The sequence below is a fragment of the Hakea prostrata genome, chromosome 1, assembly GCF_041222555.1.
Source record: "Hakea prostrata isolate BN-2017 chromosome 1, UWA_Hpros_2, whole genome shotgun sequence".
Taxonomy (NCBI): domain Eukaryota; kingdom Viridiplantae; phylum Streptophyta; class Magnoliopsida; order Proteales; family Proteaceae; genus Hakea; species Hakea prostrata.
This window is the reverse complement of record NC_142600.1, coordinates 15,370,594-15,396,326: the sequence shown is the minus strand read 5'-3', so window position 1 is coordinate 15,396,326 and position 25,733 is coordinate 15,370,594. Positions and strand designations below refer to the sequence as shown.

The window sequence follows — 25,733 nt, the reverse complement described above, 5'->3', positions numbered from 1 at the left end:
CTTGGTCGGTCTCTGGATCGAGAGACCTACCGGTGGGTGGGTGGTCGAGTCAACCGACTAGCCCAACCCCCTATGGTCAACCAAAAAAAAAAAGAGGAAAAAAAATTTTAGGACCCCTGATTTTAGAGACCCCTTGGTCCCTTGAAGAAAAAAAAAATTTGGTCTCTTTCAAGTGCTTCAATCGGTTTGCATGCTTGCTTTTCAACTCAATCGCTTTGGTTTAATGGAGTTAGATACAAGAGATGGATGTCTTGGACTTGTGCACTTGTGAAGTTGGATATGAAAGACTTTAGTGCAATCTTAGGCATGAATTGGCTGACAGCTCACAAGGCAGTCATCTCATGTTCTGAGGAGAAAGTTTGATTTCATCCCATTGATGGCATTGTTTTCGAGTTGCTAGGTGATTTGAGAAAAACATCCTGGAGAAGACTATAGTGGCGACAATCCAAGCGAAGGAACTAGTGGGGGTGCTAAACTATGGGCTTCCATAAAAGAAGGAAGTGAAGTCCATTGAAGACGTTGAAGTAATGAAGAACTTCAAGGATGTTTTCCTGGTGAATTACCCAGAATACCCCCAGAAAGAGAGTTGGAAGTTGCCATTGAACTGGTACTTGGAGCTGCACCTGTATCCAAAGCACCATACAGGATGGCACCCATGGAGTTGAAGGAACTTCAAGGCCAACTAAAAGAGTTACTAGGGAAGGGTTTCATCCAACCTAGTGTATCTCCTAGAAGAGCTCAGGTGTTGTTAATGAAGAGGAAGGATGGAAGTATAAGATGTTATCGACTATAGAGAGTTGAACAAACTTTACTATCAAGAATAGATATCCTCTACCGGGGATTGATGATTCGTTTGACCAGAGTGCTCTGGTGAAAGAAGCAAGTATTCCTATCTCCTTTTAACTTCCAATTGAGATATGCCTTTTGTTGCCATTTGTCTGTTTGTTGATGGAGGACCAATTTTAATTTTGCCAACAGATGACTTTATTCAATAAACCACTGATTAGATCTCAGGAACAGCGAAAGGAGTTCATGTTGGGAAATTTCTTATCGAAGTTTAGCTTCTTTTTCCTCCAGATTCTTGACAGTATTTTTAATTCACAGCTTTAGTTTCTTGTAAAGAATTTCTAGTTTATTTACTAAGCAATAAGAAGGTGACCCTCTGATTGATGACATCGAGGAATTATGTAGTAGCTGTCCATAAGAATTTTCTTGTATCCAGAAATATTCAAATTTGAAAGGACAATTTTGATTGATATGCCATCTTTCCATACTTAACAAAAGAGTTTTGTGATCCGAATGTATCACTGTTAGATGTGTTACACTAGCTTCTGGGTATTTATGAAACCACTCCATATTGCAAAAGAATCCATCTAGCAAGCCTTCGATTCAATTGGGCCCTTTTTGTTTGTTGCTCCAAGTGAATTTGGGTCCATTAGAAGGGGGACTTATCATATTATATTCAACTGAGAATTGTTGCATCGGAGAGAGAAGTGCATTAGAGATATGTCTTCCACCTGATCAGTCTGAAGAAGATAGATATGAATTCCAATATCCCCCGATGATCCAGGGTTTATCAATAAATGATGCTAGATTCTCCAATGTTTGCCATTGATATTGCTGAATAGAAAGATTAGAGCTTAGATACACACTCGTAAAATACCATATATTAGAAGCATCTTCACACATGAGATGTACACACCATGAAGAAGACCATATGACATCAACTTTTAGGGAATCACACCAACAAAACACCAAACCTCCAGCTCTTCGCTCGGCCGGACCGACACGAACTTACTGCAACTCCACAAACTACATAACCAACTAATATCAGCAGAAACTGATTTCATTTCGAAAGAAAAAAAAACAAAGTTGGGTCTGTATTTTCTGAATAAGAGTTTCAGTTCTTTTTGTAGAGAGGATCGACCCAATCATCTACAGTTGAGAAAAAAAAGCTTTCATTTCTCTTGTGATGGCCCTTCAAGGCTGGCCATCACTGCCTCAGAGCAGTACAAATTCATCCCATACTAATCTACTTTCATTTTTTTGGGTCCGACTCTGTTGAAGCTATATTGTCCTCTTGAATAACCAATTTTCTTTTGCAAGGGAGGATGTTGGGGGGCTCATTGGCAAGCATCTTACCTTTTTTATATAAGAGAAGGATGAGAAATACTGAATGTCCTATGGTTAGAAATAAGATTTAAGAGATAGTACTCTTTCTTGCAACTAAAAGATTGTTTTCCTAGTTATTCATCTTATATATGCGTATGATGGTTATTCAAATCATCGAAGATAATTATCATCTTGAGATGGAAATGCGAATGACAATTAAATGAAGGAGAAGCCAATGAAAACAAAGATGGTACACAATTCTTAGATATGAATTTGGACATCTTAATTTAAGTATGGTAATGTCTTTTTTTATTAAGCAATAATAAATAATTAAAAAATGGTGGGTGAACATAAAAGGAAAGGGACGGGTAAATATACAATAATACTTGAATAAATTCCCAGTCAATCAAACCCTAAATCACCTCACTCCTCTTTTTTTTTTCGGTTTGGGGGTTAGACAGATCACCTCACTCACCACGTGTCCGTGTTGATACTGATGATATCAGGAAGAAACGAACATCTTCCGGTCTAAGAAAAAAAAAGAAAGAAAACAACAACAGAAGAAAGCACTCTGATTTGCTCAGAGAGAAGCTGGCGCCGGAGCAGATGCAAAGAATGGCGATGATGATCCACCGGAGACTGGACCCATTGCTACCCCAGAGCTGAGGAGCTCCATCATTGCTCGGTGAGGGTTGTTACGGCCTTCGCATAGATCGGGCAAGAACGCGCCTGCAATCAGATGCAATAATTCAATGAAAGTAAAAAATCAAAATCAATTCTCACAAAATGGCTGCATTGAAATTCAATAAGGAATTAAACAAAATTGAATACCTTCTCCTGCAGCGAGGTTGTAGTAGAGGTCCACGACGTTGGGGCATCTGTGGAAGCAAGAAGAGGAGCAGAGCTTGGCGGTGAACTGAGGCTCAAGCAAAGCATCAGACGATAACCCAACAGATTTCCTATCAACACCACAATCTCTGACGCACTGATCGGTCTCAATCAATCCACTCATTCTCTCTACCACCACATCTGAAGTCCTGCATTGATATTCCATTTTCCCTTCCTCTGACTTGTAATTCTCCAATACGCACCTCTTCCCTGAAGAAGCTATTGAGAATCCGCACAGTTCGTTTGGCAGTTTTTCACATACGATCTCACCTGAAACAGTAGCCATTAATAACAACAAATCATCATCATCATCATATATGATCACTATCATAAACCCAGCTAACAGAAACAGAGATGAATATATATATATATACCGAGAGCTCCTTGGACGAAGAGGAGACCGAAGGCAAGGAAGAGAGTTGTAATCATCTTGGGAGCCATGATGAAATTATTTGTGGAAAGAAAATTGATAAATAGAATATTGATATATAATTGTTCCTCTGATCTGCTTGATGGGTTTGTCGTAATAGGAATGAAAACCGAATGAAAACCAGAGAAACAACCAATTTATTGGGACATAACAGATGGAAGTGTTTGAGCCTCTTGAAGAGCGTTTGATTGAGGACAAAGGTAGCTGCGTTTTAATGCGTTTATATAGAGACACAGACTTGAGCTTAAGAGAGAAAACCCAACCAACTAACCAACCAATCGATAAAAGCTCCGAATGGCTTGCTTATTTATGAGGCTAGCCGTTTTCTTCTTCTCTTATTTTTGGGGTTTTTTTTTTTTTTTTTTTTCCAGTGTGCTAATTTATTTATGCTTGTTCTTGGAAAGAAAAATTACGCGTGGCTGCTTTTTAATCTGAGATCTAAATTTGGCGGAGACATTTGGTACTTTGGTGGTTATGGTTTCTATTTCTGGGTAGCAGGTTGTTCTTACTCCACGATAGCAGCCACTGAAATAGAATCTAAAATGATATTCTTTAAAATATTATGTATATTTTATTATATTAATTTATTTGATATAAAAGAAAGCGTGATTAAGTAACAACCAACACCAAATAACCAAGTTTCCTTAAGAATCGAACCAAATATTTTTATTTTTCATGCATGCTTTTATACATAAGCAAACGTGTCCGGTGTCCCTCTGCTTCCTCCCTCATGAGTCATGGCTCTTGCCTTCATGGGTTGCTTAATTTGCTTGTTTTCGGATTAACCAACAAAGAATTTAGAAGTTTGAAGCTTTCAAGCGGAAACTTGTGAGATCTAAACATACATTCTAGAGAAAGGGACAGTTTGTTTTGTTTTTCTTTTAAATAATATAATAAAATTTCTATATATACCAACATTTCACTTCCTATTTTATCCTCGAGATATAATATGGTTACAGTACACCATTATCACCCATCCATTTGATTTTTTCTTTTTCTTTTTTCTCTTCTTTTTATTGGTTTTGTTAAGGTGATCCATTCAATTGAGATCCCATTGAAGGTGGAAGAGGCACAATGTACGTTGAACGTTGTAAGATTCATGTGAAAATCATACTAAGTGTTTTGCGGAAGAAAATTATAGTGACAAGACAACGGTCAAAATACAAAACTAAAATAAATTTAAGATCAATAAATAATTAATTAAACTGAAAAGTTTTTTTCATTATACTAACAAAAGATTTCACATTCAATTCATCAAAAGCTTCTTGATCAAGAGACTTGGGTTCTACTCTTCCTTCTTTGGTTCCTCCTACTCACCTTCTAGAATATGACTAAATATGAGTTTTTAAAATAATTTGAATCATATGTAGATAATTGTAATCTTTCCCATCTAAAATCTAACTTTAATAAATAAATAAAAATTCTTAGCGTCTTTCTTCAAATTGTAAAAGAACAAGTAATCATATTTTTGTAATCATCTTAATTTAAGATATTGGTGAAAATTAAGCCTTTCATTTTATGAGTGGTAACATGTGTCATATGTATACACAGTTCTAGAGGAAATTGGGGCAGATGGTGTTGCAAGAAGAAGACCAAGAGGAAGTGGGCGGTGGAGTTTGCTAAGCTGCTTCTTTCTCTCTTTTTTTCGGTTGAAAAGTTTGCCAGCTTCTTCAGTAAAATGAGAAGTGGGTCCGAGTAAAGCCCTAACCATTTATGCAATTCATATATTTAGATTTTTTTTTTGGGTAAGACATAAATTCAGATTTTTTTTTTTTTTTTTTTAACTTGTGCACACCACGACCACATCTTCAAGGCGCTTTTTATATAATTAATATAGGGGGCAAGGTTCCGGTATCGAATCTTTGTGGAAGCAAAAACGTATCCCGGCTTCAAGTTGATGAAACTCACCCACCATAGCCAGGGTGAGCTTAAGAAGAGTGGTGCAAACCACCGGTTTATAAACCGGGTTTGGCAAACCAAAAAATATATAATATATAGGGCGGCGGGGATTTGAGAGCTGGATTCCGAGGGGAATATCTCCCAAGAAATCTCAACATCCCTCTAGTGGAGAGGTTGGGTTTAGCTAAAGATAATCCACCCATGAATCCTTAATCCTAAACCTCAAACCGGCGGGTTCACACGTTCCTTTGACTTTCTCAATTTTTTTATTAGTTCCTTTAATATAGGATTTTTTATACTAATTTCCTTCATTTTTTTCACTTTTTTCTTTTCTCACATGTGAAATGTCACTATCTAGTCCTCCCTCAATATTGAGAACAATTTTTAAATGTAAAATAATGGGTATAAAAGTCATCTTTAGTTAAAAATTAACTCTTCAATTCCCAATTATTCTCCCCACTTTTCTCTCTCATATTTCTTTCTATTTATTCTCATATCTTCCTATTTATTCTCATCTCTTCCTATAAACATGGATTAAAGGAAATTTATAAAAAAAAAATCTTATTAGATATTCAAAATGTCATTTATAATTAGAAACTTACTCCTCAATCTTTATTTATTCGCTCATATCTCCTCTCTCCTCTCTCTTCTTTTTTTCCTATTTATTATCTTCTATTTCTTTCTTCCCATTTATTATTCCCTTTTTATAAGGGTGGATTAAAGAAAATTTTGGGAAAAAATCTTCCCCACAATTAGGTACTCTTTTTCTTTCTTAATTTATTTATTGTTTTTTTTCATATTTTTATTCTTTATTTAATTTTATATTCTTTGTTTCTTTATTTTATCTTCAATTTTTGCTATTTAATTTTATATTGTAAATAAAATGTGTGTGTAAGGTCTGGCCATTGGTTTGCATCTCACCTTAAAAATTTGATTTGCACTTTTAGGGTTGGCGGTATTTTTTATTTTTTGCTTTAATTTACCATACTTGTTGAAATAAATATCATTTCATAATTTCCTTTTTTATCAATGGTGGGGCCCAATATGGTGGTCTTGGCCGGGGTTGTGTTTCTTTATTTTATCTTCCATTTTTGCTCATTTATTTTATATTGTATATATATATATATATTTGTATATTACATCTGATTTGGCCATGTGTTTTTTTGGATATGAGGCTTTAATTTACTTATATCTTGTTGAACAAAGATTTCATCCTCAATAATTTTCTTATTTTAATCCCCTAGTGGGTGCGCCCTCAAGACCTCCCTAGGTGAAGTTGGATCTTATAAGGCCCATACTATAAGGCATACCACCTTTGGCGTCCCCTCATATCTGAATCCTTCGCCCCCCATATTGAATCCTGGTTCTGCCCCTGACCTATCCCCTAGCTTCTGAATGGAATCCAAATCACCACCCTGTTTGGGAAAAATAATGTGTTTTCTTTATGATTTTTAACCACATAAATAGAGTAGGCCTACATGGAACCCATTAGTGTTTTAATTTTTAATTATATGATAATGTTGGAAAGTAAAACCACCAAGGGCTGCAACATGGTCGGGTTGGGCCGGATATTTGTAGTCCTAAGTCCAACCATATATATTCTAATTTAAGCTCATTCTTGTCTTGATTTTATTTCAAGGCCGGTGATTATTATCCAATAACCCTAAGCCTTACAGGGCCAAGCCAAGCTCATTCCTACCCTAATTGGCCTTGTCCCTAGCCTTAATTGGTTTTATCCTTGATCCTAGCCCTGATTAGTCTTGTTTGTCCTTAGCCTTGGCCATGATTGACCATCTCTTTGTTCTTGTTCCTAATTCATTGAGATCACGAATCAATGAGAAATCAAGGCCACAATCAGGACCAAAATCAGGGCAAAAAATCAGGGACGGATCGGGACAAGTCCGACAAGCTAAAAAGTAATCCCAGGCTCGCCATTGACCCTTGTCAGGGTCATATTTTGACCCTAAACCCCCCCTCCTTATGGCCAAAATCTTGAGTCCAAGCCCTATTCGGGCTCAAGGCAGACTTAACACGTCAGATGAAACTTGTACCCCTAAAACCAACTACTATTTATGAAGTTAAAAACCGTGTGCTCCTCCGTACGGGCGATATGTAGCTGTTAATACTTGCATGGGTCAGTATTGCCCGTCAAGAGGCCAGGGCGGCAGATGTTTTCCTTAGGCGGAGAGTATATCTATTGATATTCCATTCTATGAAATGCTTTTTCTTAAATTTCCTTTTTTTTTTTTTTTTTTTTTTTTTTTTTTAACATTTTTCTTTCATGGACATTCTGTGGGAATTTTGGATCTTCTAGTAAACCAGGGATCACAACAGACACCATAGAGGAGGATAAGTGGGGTCCGTTCCAACTGAAATCTCTTACCAGCCTTACATTCTCACCTCCACAGGTCTCATATCCTTCTTGAGCGATGAAGTTCTTCGAGGAAACACACCAAAGTGATGAACCAGGAGGGCTTCTAAGAAAGTGAGTGATCCACTAAAACAGCAAAGAGGAATCAAAGCGGAGTAGCCATGGTTGTAGCAATCTCAGCTACGTCATCACAAATCCTCTTCTCAAGTTCCCGCCGTTCTCCGTTACACCTATGTGTCTCTGGCGCAAAGACACTACTCATATGCCCAAGCAACAATCAAAAGCACGGCTTTCCAGAAGGTAATTACAGCTCCTCGGGGGTTCGATGCATGGCTGTAGGGACTGCGCCAGAGACAACGTCGACTACAAAGAAGAGAAGCGCGTATGAGATCCAGACCCTGACGAATTGGTTACTGCAGCAAGAACAAGCCGGTGTCATCGACGCCGAGCTCACTATTGTGCTCTCTAGCATTTCCACTGCATGTAAGCAAATCGCTTCCCTCGTCCAAAGAGCTGGCATTTCCAACCTCACTGGCGTTCAGGGTGCCGTTAACGTCCAAGGCGAAGACCAAAAGAAACTCGACGTCGTCTCCAATGAGGTTCGTAATTATTCAATAAAAAATTTAGAGAGATTCATCAATTCAATCTGGGCCGTTCTTTTTTTCAAGACTGCAAAAAGGTATACTTGATGAACGATGCAGGTTTTCTCTAATTGCTTGAGATCAAGTGGAAGAACGGGCATCATCGCATCAGAAGAGGAGGATGTACCGGTTGCGGTGGAGGAGAGTTACTCAGGAAACTACATTGTCGTCTTTGATCCACTCGATGGATCTTCCAACATTGATGCTGCCGTCTCCACAGGATCAATCTTCGGTATTTACAGCCCCAACGACGAGTGCTTAGCCGATTTCGATGATGACTCGGAAACGGTAATTTCTTTCTTAAATCTTAAGCCCTGTTTGGCTGTTGTTGTAATTCTATCATCACAAAATCATATTCCACGTGGCAATCATGCAGTTAGACCAAGTGACACAGAAATGTGTGGTGAATGTATGCCAACCTGGCAACAACTTATTGGCTGCAGGGTATTGCATGTACTCCAGCTCGGTGATCTTTGTGTTGTCAGTAGGTAAAGGCGTGTTTGCCTTCACTTTGGACCCAATGTATGGTGAGTTCGTTCTAACTCAAGAGAACGTTCAGATACCCAAAGCAGGTAAAATTTACTCTTTCAATGAGGGAAATTACAAGTTATGGGATGACAAGCTAAAGAAGTACATGGATGACCTCAAGGACCCTGGACCCAGTGGGAAGCCCTACTCTGCCCGTTACATTGGTAGTCTTGTCGGCGATTTTCACCGGACCCTTCTCTACGGCGGAATCTATGGCTACCCGAGGGACAAGAAGAGCAAGAATGGGAAACTTAGGCTCTTGTATGAATGTGCACCCATGAGCTATATAGTTGAGCAAGCCGGCGGGAAAGGATCCGACGGCCACCAAAGAGTACTTGACATCCAACCAGTTGAGGTGAGACATTTAAAAAGGAGATCTACCTATAATATCACTTACATCTTTTATTCATATTACATTTATAAATTTTTCTGATCACTAGTAAATTTTGTTTTTTGGTAATAGATACATCAGCGTGTGCCACTTTACATTGGAAGCGTTGAAGAAGTAGAGAAGTTGGAGAAGTATTTAGCTTCATAATGATCTCAATATGTTGGTTATGTTCTAGTTTTATATTTTCATTCTTCAATGTATATTAAAGTGCTAGTTTTAAACTTGATGCTTGGGCAAGCCCGAATGAAATTTAGAAAGGTTTATAATATGTTGAAGTGGTGTCTAACTTCTCTATTGTAGGAATCATCTATTTGATAAGTTACTCTAAAGGGAAGAGATTCATGAAATTTATTTTGCCGGATGATGTTGCATAAACCAAGAACCCAACCAGGGCATTCTTTGAGAAATATAAATCTCCAACATGCATAGAATAAACATCTATCTACAAATCTAACTGAAGCAACCAAATCTTGAGAGATCCTTGGTTGTAAAACCATTTGCAGATTGGGAAGTATTCCTTAAAGAGATTTATTTCTCCCACTCTTCCATTCTTGGAAGCTAAAGCAGTGAATAAACCTTCTTGGGCATGGAGAAGCATTCTAGAAGGAATAAAGGTGCTTAACAAAGGTTTGATGTGGAAAATTAGAGTTGGGACATCAATTAAGGTATGAAAGCATAGATGGATTCTAGAGTTGGAAGGCTTTCGAGTCATCACATCTAAATCCAAAGGGTGTCATATTGAAATTGTGGCCGATTTGATTACTACACCTGAGCGGACCTGAAAAGAAGATTAAATAAGGAAGTGGTTCTCCCCAACCGAAGCTACAGCAATACTAAAAATTTCACTTTCTTTGTTTCCTTAGATGATGTTCAAGTGTGGGGTGGTACTAGAGATGACAATTTCTCTATAAAATCATATTATAGACTATTTCAAAATTTGAAGGAAATTGAAGATAGAAAGGCACCATGCTATCTTCATCAAAATCTCATTCGTGGGAGAGTCTGAATTCAACTAATTAGAAAAAGGTGTGGAAGTGCAAAACATTGCTTAAGATCAAGAACTTTATTTGGAAAGCTTGTAATGAAAATGTTGTTGTTTCTAAAGAATTGATCAAAAGAGGAATTAAGATGGATGCAATGTGTGGGGAATGCAAAATGAAAGAAGAATCAACAACTCACTGTTTGCTTCATTGCTCATTTGCCAAACTTGGATGCTCAATGTCATGGAGAAGTGCACATGGACAACATACTAGCATGGCAGATTGGTTGAAAAGTTGGGGCCATGTGAGTTATCTAGCTTCACACGACGGTGAAAAATTATAAAGTCTTATTTCCATTATTCTCTGGTTCTTATGAAAAGCAAGAAACTCAATGGTGGTTGGGAAAAGGAAATGGACTCCAGAGGATGTTAGTAAGTCACATGCATGAAGTAATGCACATGAAGTAAGAAAATTTATGCACATGCCCAAAGACATAGCTAGTTTGCATTGTGTATAAAAATAACAAGTTTAGCAAATGACCGAATGAAAGTGGAAAATATTTCACTGAAAAATGAAAAAAGAATGCAGTCAAAAAGAGATACGAAGAACTTATGGAAAAAAATATATTTTGCACTCCTATACCACACCAAAATACAATGGCTTGATACGTTACTTAGATAAACTTTAATTGGATTCTCTACGTGAAAATAAATGGAGAGAGAATTGGAAGCGAGTAAAGATGTGAAAGGAGGGAGATCTGGTCTTACTATTTTTATATAGGAATGGGGGTGTAAATGGATCGGATTTAGATCGGATTTAGATCGGACAGTGGTAATACCATATCCGCATTCTATTATATTTTGATAGTTTTCGAACGAATTCGGGTATTACGAAGACCGAACCGAAAACTAGAGGAATCAATTATGGCCGCCGGCATCATCTAAGAGTCCAGGGACAAGTATGTCCATTCGAATTGAAGTATCGAAAGAACCGAAACTTAAGTCGTCCACTTGAATGAGTTAAATCTTAAGATTAATTTCCCCGACAAGGTAGAAGATGAAGCAAGGGCTTCTGATATGGAGTCATTGCTGGCATCACCCCGCTCTATCCTTCCCACAATCTCTCTATCCTCTCCAATCACTTCGCATTCATGGAACAAGTCACAGAAGTGTGATATCTGCAACTAGCGATTTTGTTAATAGCGAACAATTAACCGCTAGGGAGAGGAGACAGCTGCGGAACCAGAGAAGAGAGAGCAACGCTACCAATTGGAAAGAAGAAGTAGAGGAGAAGCTCTTGAAGAAGCCCAAGAAGAGGTATACTTCTTGGACAGAAGAATTGAACCTCGACAACCTTGCTCTTTTGGGTCCTCAGTGGTGGGGTGTTCGAGTTTCGCGGGTTTCTAGTCAGGAAACTGCCGAACGTCTCGCTCAAGCACTTGCCAGAAACTACCCAGATTTCGAATTCAAGGTGATTCTGCTATGATTTTCTTTGAATTATGATGTTAGAATACCTATCCCTGGAAAAAAGAAAAGAAAAATTTGGGTGTTCCAAGACATAAATCTGATTTACTTGCAGTTATTGGAACTTAGGCTTCTATGATTGGCGATCTCGTCAAATAATCATTTAGTTATTTTATTGCTTTAGTAACGGGTTTGATTTACTCGTATTGGGCACCATTTGGCATTACTGGGTTGCAGTGCTTGAATTTTCTTTTGGGGTAAATGTGCTTGAATTTTTCGCTATAGTTATTTAACTTGAAATAGGTAGTTGAATTGTTCATAGGAAAATCTTGAAACTGTTATCCTACTGTGCTTACAGCGGAAGCTGGAAGAAAGTAAAGAACAAACAAGTTCTTCACCAAGCCTGTTAAAACTTTTCAATATATGCTTGTTTTCAACTAAAGATTTGTATGAAGAATGTTCCCTTCCTTTTCTTTTTCCTGATTAGTTTCATTGATTGGGTTGAATTCTTTCGTGTAAGTTATTGTCTAGCTTACCAAAGAGAATAGCTTAAACAGAGATAATTCAGCACCTCCTCTCTTCTTTCCATTACAGATCCCACCTTCTCATTGCCTTCTGTTCATTTTTGAAATTTACTTTAGTTCCCTGCTGGAGTTAAGCATAATGTTCAGAGTCTCCAGACATGATTGTACCAAATAGAAGGTGGTTCTTACAGCAGGTCTTACTGTTTCTTTTCAGGTGTATGCTCCTGCCACCAGGGTTAAGAGGAAGTTAAAGAATGGCTCAATCTCCGTTAAACCCAAACCCCTCTTTCCTGGGTGTATCTTCTTAAGATGTGTACTGAACAAAGAGATTCATGATTTCATCAGAGAATGTGATGGCATTGGTGGCTTTGTTGGATCCAAAGTTGGTAATACGTAAGAGACCCTTTTTTTCATTAGATAAGCTTGTGAGAAACTACTTGTCACGGTGTCGGAGTAAGTTTAGGGGATCTTGAGGTTGTACAGGCAATTTATATTCATATCTCTTGCAAGTATTTTTCAGAGCCATGCCTGAAAAAAAAATCCATAACCAGTTTAATCAAATTCACTTTTAATGTGATGAGTCTAGAACCCAAGTGTTTTTCAAACTGATGTTGAAATTGCAATAGTCAAGTTAGTCGGTTTTTTCATGATTTTATGGATCTTGATTTGTGTGCTACAAAATCCTATAGTCCCCTAACTTCTTTCCGTGCATATGTTCTCTAATGGGGAATCAAACACTATAACATGGAACTGTTCTCTGTTCTTACAGAAAACGACAGATCAACAGGCCCAGGCCAGTTTCTTCTTTAGATATGGAGGCCATTTATAGACAAGCTAAAGAAGAGCAAGAAAAAGCTGATGAAGCCTTTGCTGGAGAGCAACAAGGAAGTCTCTTCAATGCGGAGGTGCAGCCAGGATACAGAGATATCACAGAATCTGTGGAAAATGGTGTGCCCAAGAGGCGTTTAAGAAAAGTTATAGAGCCTGTCTCAAGTAGTCCATCAACAGGAGAAGATAAGCTCCTTTCACCTGGTGCTTCTGTTCGAGTTGTGTCTGGGCCATTTGCTGAATTCACAGGCTGTCTGAAAGATATAAATCACAAAACTGGAAAGGTACACCATTCTATCAAATAGTAATCCCTTGTTATTAACAGCTAGTAAGCAAATTTTGTTTCAGACTTCCTATTTGAACAGATAATCATGGAAGTGTAATGCCTTTATAGAAATGTTTTGGGATAAATCTATTCTTGGAACTTTTAATGAGGTTGAAAGAACAATTTTCTTCTTTCAGGCAACTGTTGGATTTATGTTATTTGGGAAAGAGAGCGTTGTAAATCTAGATGTCAAGGAAGTGGCTGCAGAGACCAGTTGATGGAGATTGAATTTCACCTGACTGAGTAATAAAGGTTTAGTGCATCACTTCATAAATTCAATTCCTTTTGTGTGCAATTGTTTCCAGAGAGTGGTTTACATGGTCTGGTAAGTTCATGTCATCATGTTACTAAAAACAAGCACCAATTGCAGATCAGTGGAAAGGCATATGGTGTTTTGGTGTCCATGGTGTTGAATAATTCCTTATTCGTTGGGCACTTGGAATTCTCAAAAAACTCTGTGGCAATCAGCACATTGCTCTCTAGTGACCTAAATAGGGCATTAAATTAAGAATGGTGGGTGTTTCATTGATTACATACCAACATCTTTGAGGTTCTGCAAGCTCTTTAGGAGGCATCATAGGATCAAATCATCAGGTGAAGAAATTGAAACTAGCACTGCTGCCTCCCTTTTTTTCATCAGGCAGAAAACCTTTACTTCATGTAATGGACGCGTAAGGTTTCTTGAACAGGAATTAAGTTTGTGGCTGCCAAGAAATCATACTCAGATCCCTGGACATGTAACCTTGAATGTCCATACAAATCATAATCAACCATAATTCTTATATTTACTGAGCGTTCTCCTTTGATTTTCTCTGTTATAACATGATCTATAGTCATCTCCTTAGCAACTTTGTCCGAAATCAGAATGCCGACCAAGGTTCTAATTCCTATTCTGCCTAAAATGGAGATGATCCATCTGCTTCTGGCTTGATTGCATCAGGCACTCTGATTTATCTCCCACAACATTTCCGTTCACAGAAACAAGCAGCTGCATGGTCCACGCTATGGCCTGTTTTTAAATGGTTCGCCACATTCTTTTGGAATCCCAGTGCACACCCGTTTCCTCCCTGCGGACCATATTCCACGATCTGAAATTGGCTCATGGTTCGATTTCCACCCTGACTTTCCCTATAAGGAATGCTTAGTAGCTTCCAGATTGACCTGATCCTCTTGTTAAATGTTGAACAGTTCACCTTTGAGACAGAAAAGTGCGAATGAGCTGAAGCTACTCCATGAACGGAGGAATATCTGATGGATGGTGACACTGGATCACCTGCTCTGATCATTAGGTGAACGTGTATGTGATTGTGAACACCCATTTCCAAGCTGCTGTTGATTGACAAAAAAATGTTCTGGTTTTGCCTTCTCCAAAAGAAGCTCAACAGTTTCTACTTCTTGAACTTCGCCTCCACAATGGCATCACGAACCTCAAACCACAAAAGATATTTTCTTTTCTTAAATGCAGATGCTAGTATGATTACTTCCACCTCCATTACCTATAAGAGCCCAACCATACAACAATTCTCAACTTCAGTCTTCTTTTAGTCGTTTTTTCATCAACATTTCATTGGAACAAACAGTAAAACATCATTTGTTTGCTAAATTAAAAAGGTTAAAAAATAATAAACATGTAAAACCCACTTATAATGGGAATCTTTAATTGGTTTTTCAAATAGTAAAGGAAAGTCAAATACAAAATGTCGTTTTGTAAAAATACTGATACACATATCATCAATTGATGAAATGGCTAACGGCACCTGTCCAAGTTGCTTGTAAATTGATACTCAATGTAAAAAGTCACACCATTCACTATATGTCATGTCTGCTTTCTTACACTGCTCAAACAGCCAAAAACTTCAAATGCATATCTCACAAGATCCAGAGCAAATTAAACCTCACCCAGACACCAGTTTTACAGTTATAAAAAGGATATTGAGTGCTATAAGGGGCAATCTCATGTACTGGATTGCATATATCAGCCCTATTATCTGTCCCTTAAGTGACTTCGCCTTGGGTCCAGTGAATTCTGAGAAGCTCCACCCTCTAGGAGCAAGAAAGCGGTTCTCATTCAGTACAGCAAATGCATTTGCAATCAGTAGCAGTCCTTCCATAAACGTCCACAAACCCATGTCCTGCTTGATAAAGGATTAACTTCTTTTATGAGGCAATTCTCTAGCTGCAAAGAACATTGTCATTCAGATACAGCAACCGGAATCAAAATAAGGATACTTAATTCATGCGCACATGGATTGAACAAACACCTCAAATTGGTAGGAATCATACTTAATTCAGATGCTGCCATCAAAATCCAAGTCTAGCCATCAAAGAATTCATACATTCAGCTCAACTCTAATTTTTCACTTTTATTTTGAGAATCAGCACATACCTAACCAATCACACAGGTTGTATATACAGCTTTCTGTTACTCAATCACAATCTATACCATCTGGCCTTCACTTAATCCTATGTTTTCATCAAATATTCAGCAATTGAACACCATCCATCATCATAAACCACAGACAACAAATGCTTGCAATTTTTATGAAATTGTATAGCAACGAGACTCAGTCATTCATAGCCCAAGTCCAACAAAGGGAAACATTTGTCTGACCCTGTGGAATGTTTGCATTACTCAATCTAGACAATCAGAACACTAAGGGAAAACATGTTTCACTCTCACCCAGCCCTACAAGCTACAACCATCCATCCCAAATCATTCTGTCAAGTTTCATTGAATTTGGAAACATACAGTAATATACATTGCTTCACGTCGATCCAAGGTTAAACCCCTATTCATAAATTCAAGATTGCGACCCTATAATGCTGCTTCCAAAACCCAATTTCTTGAGAGGTGCAACCAACAAACCTTTTGACAGAGAGCAGACATACCATACATTAGCCTGTGCTAGCTGAATTAGTCCATAAAAAGGAAGTTTCAAATATACATAAAGAAGTTATCCAATAAGGCCCCGGGTCCTAATGGTTTCAGTATGGATTTTTTCCTTGCCTCCTGGGACTTCATTGAGAATGATCTTGTTTAGGCTATCCGCAGCTTCTTCTTCAACCCTTTTCAGCTTTCCTCCATCAATCAAACCTTCCTCTACCTCATCCCCAAGAAGCAAAGGGCCTCTTCCCTCTCCGATTTCAGGCTTATTTCCCTCTGTAACCTTCTCTACAAATTCATCTCTAAGGTCCTAGCAAATAGACTCAAAAAGGCTTTACCCGGCCTTGTAAGCTCAATTCAATCTGCCTTCATCTCAGGGCATACCATTGCGGACAACATCCTTCCTTGTGCAGAAATTGTCCGCGGTTTTGATAGTTCCACCCACTCCCAGGTTGTTGTTCTTAAGGTAGATCTTCACAAAGCTTTTGACTCCATTCATTGGGACTTCCTTAGTGATGTACTCTCCTCTAGGGGATTCCCTCCCCTTTCATTCACTAGATAGAGATTTATATCTCTTCGCCCCGTTTTTCCATGATCACCAACGGCTCTCCTGTGAGCGTCTTCTCCTCTAGTGTTAGCATCCGCCAAGGCTGCCCCCTCTCCCCCTACCTCTTTTCCCTAGCTTTAGAGGTCCTCTCCCACATCCTCCAATCCAAAACTGATCAACTTCTCATCTCTCCCATTCCCAAATGCAAATCCATCAACCTCACCCATCTCGCTTTCACTGATGATCTCATGATCTTTCCAAAGTAGATCGTCAATCCATCTCCTCCATTCTCTCGGCCCTATCACTCTTTAAATCCCTCTCTGGCCTCCGAGTCAACCTCGATAAATTCACCCTCTTTCTCCCTGCTGTCCCTGATCAGCTTCATACCTCTCTTCTCTAGCTCTCGGGCTTTAAGCCTAGCTCCTTCCTAGTTGTCTACCTTGGTCTCCCTCTCGTTCCCAGTAGACTTACCCACCACCACTGTCTCCCCATGCTTGATCATATCCGCAAGAAACTTCAACTCTGGAAGGGCAAGCTTTTGTCCTTTGCCGGTAGAGTGGTTTTTATTCGCTCTGTACTTCAATCTCCGTGTCCCTACTGGTGTGGAATCTTCTCCATCCCCAAATCTACCATCCATGCTATGGAATCCTTGTTTTGTGCCTTCCTTTGGAAAGGGCGGGAGGCCTCTCGGTTCCTCCACCTTATCAATTGGTCGACTATTTGACCCCCAACTTCCGAAGGAGGCCTAGGTATCCGCCAGATCACTGATGTTAACCTTGCCTACCTCCTTAAACTTATTTGGAAAATTGCCTCAAAGCATGACTCCATTTGGGTTAATTGGGTCTATTCTTACCTGGCTCCGTGCAAATTTTTTTGGACGGTTTCTATGCCCTCTAATCCTTCGTGGATCTGGATAAAATCCTCTTATTGCGACCCTGAGCTCTTTTTGCTATTTCTACCTCCATCTCCTCTAGCTCTTCCACCTCATTCTGGCTCGATCCGTGGCACCTAATGGGCATTCTTTACAACCATTTTGGCCCCCGAAATATTTATTCTTCCTGTATCCCCAAAAACACCCCCTTGTCAACCTTCATCACTAATGGATCTTAGAATCCTTCCCCCTTCCCTCTTCTCACACAGGTTTGGGATTCTCTCCCCTCTCTCACTAGTTCCCCTCATGACCTCACTGTTTGGCTCCCTTCCCCCACCAATACCTTCTCCACCCTCTCAACCTAGAATCTCCTTCGAGCCCATAACCCAAACCCCCCTAGGTTCCGTTGGTCTGGTTCAAAGGTTCCATCCCTCACCATTCCCTTACCCTCTAGAGAGCCCTCAACCATGCCCCTTCCCACCCAATCCTTCCTTATTAGCCGCCATATCCCAGTTAACCCCAACTGCATCCTTTATTGGAACAGCAAGGAAAACCTTGAGCACATTTTCTTCTCTTGCCCCCTCTCCAGATCTATCTGGAGAAAAGCCATTGCCTCCATCTGGCCCCGTTCGAGGCATTCCTTTAGGTTTGCTCGTGATTGGTCTTGGATTATCAGAAACTTCTCGAGCTCTTCCATTCGTGATCGGACTAGTAAGCTAGTTTTCAGTGCCTCCATTCATCATCTTTGGTGGGAGTACAATCTTCGGAGATGAACATCCAAATCTCACTCTTCAAACATCATTTGGAATGCCATATATTTTGATGTTACTTCTAGATTGTTAGCTCTTCCCCATCCCCCTGTCGATGATACCCCAAGGAATAGATTCGTTGTTGTCTCCTAGGGTCTTAGCTCTTCTTTTCAGTCTTCCTCTTAAAGACCTAGTTTTCTTGTTTTTTGTTCTTTAATATATTATTCATTCATCCAAAAAAAAGTTTCAAACATACATACAGGAAGGCTTCAGATATATATCATATACAACAAGTACCAAAGAAATAGCCAATCATGCATCATGATTGTGGTGTTTGGAGCTACATACATATAAATTGTCTTAGGGCCTGACTACCTAGTAAATATATAATTGTTTAATATTTATTAAATTTGAAGGATGGATTTCATCTAAAGACTACATATGCTTATCAAAAATTTTACATCAAGTGAAAGAATTTTTTTTTTCCATCGCAAAATCTATTATGGCTTGAACAAGCAGCTGATGTTCAGTCCTGATCAATAATCTAGTAAATTGCATGGAAGAAACAGAAAATAAAATGTAAGATATTAGTGTGAGCGTATGCAGGAGCACACATCCAAGGGCTAGTGAATTATCATTAATTGTAACATGCAAATGGAGTGAGCCCATGTGACAGAGGGTCAACCACCATCTAAACAGTAAGGTTTCATCCCAAACAAGCATGCCAGGAAGCAAATTATTTAAAAGTGAATCTACAGAAAGTATCAACAAATACCACAAGATACAAAAATGTAAATGGCATCTACTGCTGACCAACATGCAAAACACATCCCATGGTTTATATGAGGCTGAAACTTGATTTGGCACAAAGGAACATTGTCATCTACCAGATTGACCACCTTAATAAAGAAATGTTATGTAACAAATTTAGAGCACCAAAGAGAGGTTGAAGGAAAGGGGTTGGCAGGTGGATGGAAGGGATTTAGGCTCTACTACAGAGAGTGAATACTACGTCCTTCATACCATCAATCTCTCATATTTTAGCATGCAGCAAAATACCAAACGTTGCTACAAGGCTAGTAAGTTAAGTATTTTAGCTTTTATGGCTATTTGTATGTCTTTAACCCTGCTGCTAAGTTCTTGGCTCATATTTCTATTCACTATTCCCACTAGTTGAGGCTCATTTGAATAGGGTCCCCACTAAGCTGTAATTTTGAAAGTTGATCAAAGAAGTACAAAACTGCACCACAGTCTCTACTAGAATCTGGAGATGCCAAGGGACCAAGCATATGGGATAAAACAACCAAAAGAAACATAAGGCACATATGGGATAGAACATATTTCTTGAATAATTATAGACAGAGAGCAGCTACATATGGTACCTTATATTACCCTATATAAAACACTCATTCCTATCTATTGACCAAAAGATCTTCATCAAATACCTGACTTTGTCTTTTTTATTCAGGAATCCCTCATATCCAAGGCAGTTTACCATAAGAACCCGAACCCATTAAACTAGTCAGAGGGTTTCTTGCCCTCTTGCATCTCCTAACTAATGCAATTGACTTACCTGGCAGCTCTTCTTTCAATAATGCCAGGCCGATACACTACTGGTTGAAAAGGACACTATACTTGGAGTGAACGAGTGCTGCAGTAATGGGCCATAAGAAAGAAGGTATTTCTTGAAAAAGAGGAACATTAGAATCTCTTGCCTGCAGCTATTGAAGATCCCCAATTCCATACTGACCCAAATATGCTTATGAGACCTACGTATTACCGATCAGAAATCATTATGGTATTTGCTCAAATATGCATAATCCAGCAAACTGGAAACTATCAAAAGGAAAGAATTCACAACAATAACTAGTCCTACTAAGAAAGAGGAAGATAACTATTTTTTTAGTCCCTCACAATACAATACCAAATTACAATAACATCTGATGACATCTAGGTTTAAACCATACATCATTATTACAGCATCCGCTCATTAATTTGTAAGATGGTTGGTCAAACCTTATCACGACACAACAGTATTCTATCTACACTGTATAACTTTGGAATACTTACACAATACATGATCAAAACAATTAGTAGTATGCCTGATCAATAGCAGATGTTAGAAAAACGAGGAAGGAGAAAATAAAATCAACAAAATAAAGCGCAATAGATTGCAGACAAAACGCCCTAAGATATTGGTACTGTAAAGACACTTTGGGAACTTTAATGAATTCGATGAAACTACAAACTGCGGCATGTTAATGTAAACAGAGATATTAAGAGAGAAAAACAGAGCCAAATTGCAGCAAATAGACAAGGTAAAAGAATCATCAAACCAAAAAAATATTATGAGATCCACAACGTTCCATAACCAAAACATTTTGTATCGTTTCACATGAGCAGTCATACATGGTTGACCATACACGCGCAGGTAGAAGTGCGAATAGGTAATTGGAGGTGAATAAGATCAACTTAGAGGAAAACAAGAAAACTGCGAAGATAGAAATATGCTTGTTCAATAGTATGCTATGTGGTATTGGAGTTCTAATTTCTTTCTTCACTACTCAAAGATGAAAAAGGTTTCGTACAAGCTCACATCGAGAGAGAATGGAGAGTAGGGTTTTGGTTGATTGCAACTGCAAATCAGGTTATTGAATCGCTTTTGACCTAATTTCCAGATCAGGGAGAGAGAGAGAGAGAAAGAGTACCTGGATTCAAGTTGATACCGTAGATCTATCGCTGAAACTTAATCTTCGTTCTCCGATTTCCTACCAAAGAAGAAATGAGAAGGTCCAAGTTGAGGGACGATGTCTCTTGTTAGTTAATTACAAGGAATTCACCTAGAGAGAAAAGTTCCTTGAATCACAAAATTACCACTCAACGCTGTCACAAATAGACTCAAAACTGCCGTTTCTTGAAAGGAATAGATAGAAAAGAAAGGGGTAGAATAGTCATTCAAAACAGATCCAGCTCAGTGATCACTCTTTTGAATCGGGAACAAGATAAGAGGAGAACGGTGTCAAGGTTCTTCTTCCATGAGTCATGGCGGCATATCAGTTACCCTTGCCCTTCGTAACCGTTTCGTATTTCCAATCTCGAGTATCTTTTACAAGATTATCTAACTGTAAGCTACGTTTTCACGAAGCAGCTCCAGCGCTGCGCAATGCAAGAGGAATAGAATCTGTAAGTGCAGTTATTAATGGTGATAATGGTGCTCTGGAAGCGCCCAAAACCACCCGCAGAGGTAGGAAGAAGGGAACCTCACCTTCATCTTCCGCCGCAGCCCCTACAAGAAAAAGAAGCCGTTCGAAGAAACAAGAGGTTGACAATGGAGCTGCCGGAGTAAAGGATACTAAAGAAGAGTCGAAGAATGAAGCTACAATTTTAACGGAAGAAGAAGAAGAAGATTCTTATGACGATGGGATTGATTCTTACGATCATCCCCCGTTGATTTGCTGCTTTGGCGCGGCACAGAAAGAGTTTGTGCCAACTGTTAGGGTTTCTGAACAACGAATGCATCCTGACATGTACTCCCAATGGAAGATGCTTCAGTGGAAACCTCCGGAGTTCGTCAGGGCTCCTGGCGGACCCCCTTCGAATGTTGCCATATCGCATGTTAGACTTGGGGGCCGAGCAGCCTTCATGGGGAAGGTTGGGAAGGATGATTTTGGGAATGAGTTGGTTTATACCATGAATAAGGAGAAGGTTCAGACGCGTTCTGTGAAGTTTGATCCTAAGATAAAGACTGCGGTTTCCTATATGAAACTCAAGTTGGAGGATGGGAAGATGAGAGCAGAAACTGTGCGGGAATGTGCAGAGGATTCCCTTTTGAGCTCTGAAATCGACTTGGCCGTGCTGAAAGAGGTATGTAAGAATTGGTGTTGGAGGTGCTTTTTGGTTGATATAGTGAAACTCTGTATTTTTAAGTTAGTAGTTGTTTATGGTTACGTTTCTTAGAATTATATATTGGACCTGAGCAGAGGTTTGTGAATCTGCTTTTTGCCTTGTATGTACTGATTATCATCATCATTTCTTTTGAAAATATCCTTGCAGGCCAGAGTTTTTCATTTTAACTCAGAAGTTCTTACATCGCCATCCATGCAGTCTGCTTTGTTTAGAGCCATTAGAGCGTCCAAAAAATTTGGGGGACTTATCTTTTTCGATCTGAATTTACCTATGCCATTGTGGAGATCTCGTGATGAGACAAGGGAGGTGATCAAGGAAGCATGGAACCAAGCTGATATCATTGAGGTATCAAGGGAAGAGTTAGAGTTTCTTCTGGATGAAGATTATTATGAGAGACGGAGAAATTATAGACCACAATATTATGCTGAATCTTTTGAGCAAACAAAGGACCGTCGTGTTTGTTATCATTATACTAAAGAGGAAATTGCCCCATTGTGGCATGATGGAATGAAATTATTGTTTGTGACTGATGGAACACTTAGAATTCACTATTATGCTCCCTCATTTGATGGAGTGGTGATTGGGACAGAAGATGTGCTTATAACTCCATTCACGTGCGATAGAACTGGCTCTGGTGATGCAGTTGTGGCTGGTATCTTGAGAAAGCTGACGACCTGTCCACAGATGTTTGAAGATCAAGATGTGTTGCAGAGGCAGATTCGTTTTGCAATTGCAGCTGGAATCATTTCACAGTGGACAATTGGAGCTGTTAGAGGTTTCCCTACTGAGAGTGCCACACAAAATTTGAAAGAACAGGTTTATGTACCTTCATTGTGGTGATAGATAGCACTCATTTGACTCGGTATCCCTTGAGAACTGATTTAGTTTGGTAGACATAATGAGATCATTTAGCTTGGTAGACTATGGAGATCATTGGCATCCTTAAAGACCGGGTGCTCAATTAATTTTGGAAGACTGGTGAAGCTCGGAGTTGAACAATGTAAACTCTTTGGTTTCCTCGTTGAGTTTTCCTGACCAGTACAGAGAACTGCAAATTATGGTAAACCTTCTCACTGGCTATTTTTGGATATGAATTTTCAAATATGATTTGATTTTCCTGTTTTCTTGATGACTTTAATTCTAAATTTAGAGTTGAAACTTTAGTTTTTGAGAGACTGGAGGTAACATCAATTGCAAGTTATCCAAGTTATTTCCATTCTTTTCTTCTTGTTAATGCGCTAATTTGATACATTTTTTTTTTTTTTTAAAATTTTTTATTTTACAGAGTATCTCTATTGGAGTTGTCTGGAATGTTGAGTTTGCAGGTAGCGATTTAGAAACTTGGCACTACTGAAGGCAGAGAAATGCTTTGGACCAGGTAGGCTACACAGAATTTTTGTTTAGGCATGTAATTGGTTATCTTTCTTTCCTAGATCCTATACTAACATTTTTGGCTTACTGTTAGCTAGAGATATCCTTGAAGCTTTATTTTATCTACTAGTAATTCTTCAATAGCCTATTGCTCAGAAACGGTGCCCTCTTCCGCTTTAATTCATCTTTTTCAACAGTGTACTCAAAAGTATCACCTAGCTAACACCTGGATGACTGCTTTGCTATCCAGGACACATATATTTGCATTGATTTCTAGGCAGCAGTGGGTGGAGGAAGAGATTCAAGTATTATTACTGTGGTTTACGGAAGTTGAGATAAGACTTTTTTAATTTGGGAAGAAGAGCGCTGCCTGGTTGTCTAGCTCCTGCACCCAGACACAGGACCATTCAAATTTATCACCCATTGTGTCCTGATATAAAATATCCCATCCATGTTGGTGCCTATGAACATGCTCCCAGTGGCCCTCGTGCTGGATCAGAGGCTACATTTCCAGGCAGCTATCTTGCCCTTCTAATTTATTACGAGTTGGATTCTTATTGTTTGGTAGATGATCTGTAGATGATTAAACTTTTTCCAGAGGGGACATGAAAAAGAAAAGGGGAAGCACAAATTAGATGCACATGCCATATAATGCTTTGTTGTTAAGATACTCTAATGCATGTATTGCTCAATAGGTGCTTTCATATTCAGTTGGTTCTTCCATTTAAAAACTGATTCTAGCTAGCTCTCAGGGCATCTAGGGGACCCAAGGCATTTGAGAGGACCTAGATGCTTAGGCAACACCTTTAAAATGGAGTCCAGTGATTGCTTACTTGAGTTGAGTACTTCCATTCTATATTCTGTGTGGTTATTTTTTCCCCTTTTCATTCAATTTTTCCTTGTTAGCATTATTTGGATGCTCTAAAAATTTTGTAATCAATGAAACAGAAGTTAGTTAATGATAAAAAAAAATTATAATACCATGATACAGAACAGAGGTTATATATCTCATGATACTACTAAAGAACCCCTGGAGTCATAGGTGATATTAAATTGCTCAATCTACTCAAACCTTCTAAGCTTTTGAGCATTATATGGGGTTAATGGCTGTCACTCCTTTTGTCCTGCCATCCACTCTAATTTGGGTCATACCATGTGTAGCATAATCAAACTCTCCTTTTTTCCACCCCTTCCCCCCCCCCCCCTCTCTCTCTCTCTCTCTTTCTAGTGGGTTGGCTCAAATTTTGAATTCTAGGCTATGGTGTATTCCACTTTTGGAAACAAAAGCATTTCCACCATGCATTAGGGGATAGGCATAAAACTGTGTATGATAGTATTAATAGCCAATTCATCTTCTAGTGCTTTTTGAGGTTTCCAAAAGTTGCATTACAGCTTAGGTTGACCATGCCGCAATTCTCTGGAATGCGATATGGAACACCCCCACCCCCCCCCCACCCCCCACAAAAAAAAAAAAAAAAAAACAACAACAACCGCTAGAAACTGCAACAGCATTTGGTAGAGAGTGATTTCTGACTTGCTTGTCTCAGACTTCTTCTTTTTTTTTTTTTTTTTTGGGGGGGGGGGGGGTCAACCTCTTATTTTGACTTAGATAAAAGTTCTAATAGTTTAAATAGCTATCTTGTGGTTCATTTTCCCCCTGCATATGAAGAAACCCTGAAGGTCTCAAGGAAGGGCGTGAGTAGATTTCAAAAGCTTTGCTGTTTGTTTCTAAACTCATCCTCCCTGTCACTGCTGCAAATGTAAAATACTGCCCCTTTCTCTGCACTGAGTGTTCTGGTCCTAAAGGTGGAGGAGTGCATGGTCTAAGATTTTGGCACTGTCCACTTAAAATTATCTGAAAATGATACTTGAAACTTCAAATGCAAAAGGGTAATGGATTAGGCAATGAAAAAGTGATTCTACATTTCTAAACACAATAGCAATGCATTGACAAATATAATTTTCTTTTAATTCAAATAATTAAGGCTTAGTATTCTTCTTTGCTGTAGTCCAGAATTTAATTTA

At 38.9% G+C, this 25,733-nt stretch overlaps 5 protein-coding genes across 5 annotated transcripts; 3 read left to right on the top strand and 2 right to left on the bottom strand.

Moving 5' to 3' along the window:
* Window positions 1-2,564: 2,564 nt before the first annotated feature.
* LOC149027796 (PAR1 protein) lies at window positions 2,565-3,647 on the bottom strand. Its single transcript, XM_089165947.1, has 3 exons — window positions 3,375-3,647; window positions 2,944-3,270; window positions 2,565-2,841 (listed from the first exon to the last, which is right to left on the bottom strand). Exons 1-3 carry the CDS (start codon window positions 3,439-3,441, stop codon window positions 2,693-2,695), a joined length of 543 nt encoding a protein of 180 aa, XP_089022073.1. The 5' UTR covers window positions 3,442-3,647; the 3' UTR covers window positions 2,565-2,692.
* A 4,098-nt stretch (window positions 3,648-7,745) lies between these two features.
* On the top strand, window positions 7,746-9,528 carry HCEF1 (high cyclic electron flow 1). The gene is made up of 4 exons (XM_089165937.1): window positions 7,746-8,299; window positions 8,402-8,629; window positions 8,718-9,224; window positions 9,333-9,528. Exons 1-4 carry the CDS (start codon window positions 7,862-7,864, stop codon window positions 9,405-9,407), a joined length of 1,248 nt encoding a protein of 415 aa, XP_089022063.1. The 5' UTR covers window positions 7,746-7,861; the 3' UTR covers window positions 9,408-9,528.
* Window positions 9,529-11,248: 1,720 nt separating this feature from the next.
* PTAC13 (plastid transcriptionally active 13) lies at window positions 11,249-14,915 on the top strand. Its single transcript, XM_089165914.1, has 4 exons — window positions 11,249-11,710; window positions 12,442-12,620; window positions 12,997-13,339; window positions 13,518-14,915. The coding sequence occupies exons 1-4, from the start codon at window positions 11,297-11,299 to the stop codon at window positions 13,596-13,598; spliced, it is 1,017 nt and encodes a 338-aa protein (XP_089022040.1). The 5' UTR covers window positions 11,249-11,296; the 3' UTR covers window positions 13,599-14,915.
* Window positions 14,916-15,058: 143 nt separating this feature from the next.
* LOC149027793 (protein transport protein yos1-like) lies at window positions 15,059-21,303 on the bottom strand. The gene is made up of 2 exons (XM_089165926.1): window positions 21,140-21,303; window positions 15,059-15,556 (listed from the first exon to the last, which is right to left on the bottom strand). Exon 2 carries the CDS (start codon window positions 15,507-15,509, stop codon window positions 15,276-15,278), a length of 234 nt encoding a protein of 77 aa, XP_089022052.1. The 5' UTR covers window positions 15,510-15,556; window positions 21,140-21,303; the 3' UTR covers window positions 15,059-15,275.
* A 123-nt stretch (window positions 21,304-21,426) lies between these two features.
* Window positions 21,427-24,899, top strand: FLN1 (fructokinase-like 1). Its single transcript, XM_089165904.1, has 4 exons — window positions 21,427-22,295; window positions 22,485-23,397; window positions 23,623-23,715; window positions 23,959-24,899. The coding sequence occupies exons 1-2, from the start codon at window positions 21,474-21,476 to the stop codon at window positions 23,175-23,177; spliced, it is 1,515 nt and encodes a 504-aa protein (XP_089022030.1). The 5' UTR covers window positions 21,427-21,473; the 3' UTR covers window positions 23,178-23,397; window positions 23,623-23,715; window positions 23,959-24,899.
* The last annotated feature ends 834 nt before the right edge of the window (window positions 24,900-25,733 follow it).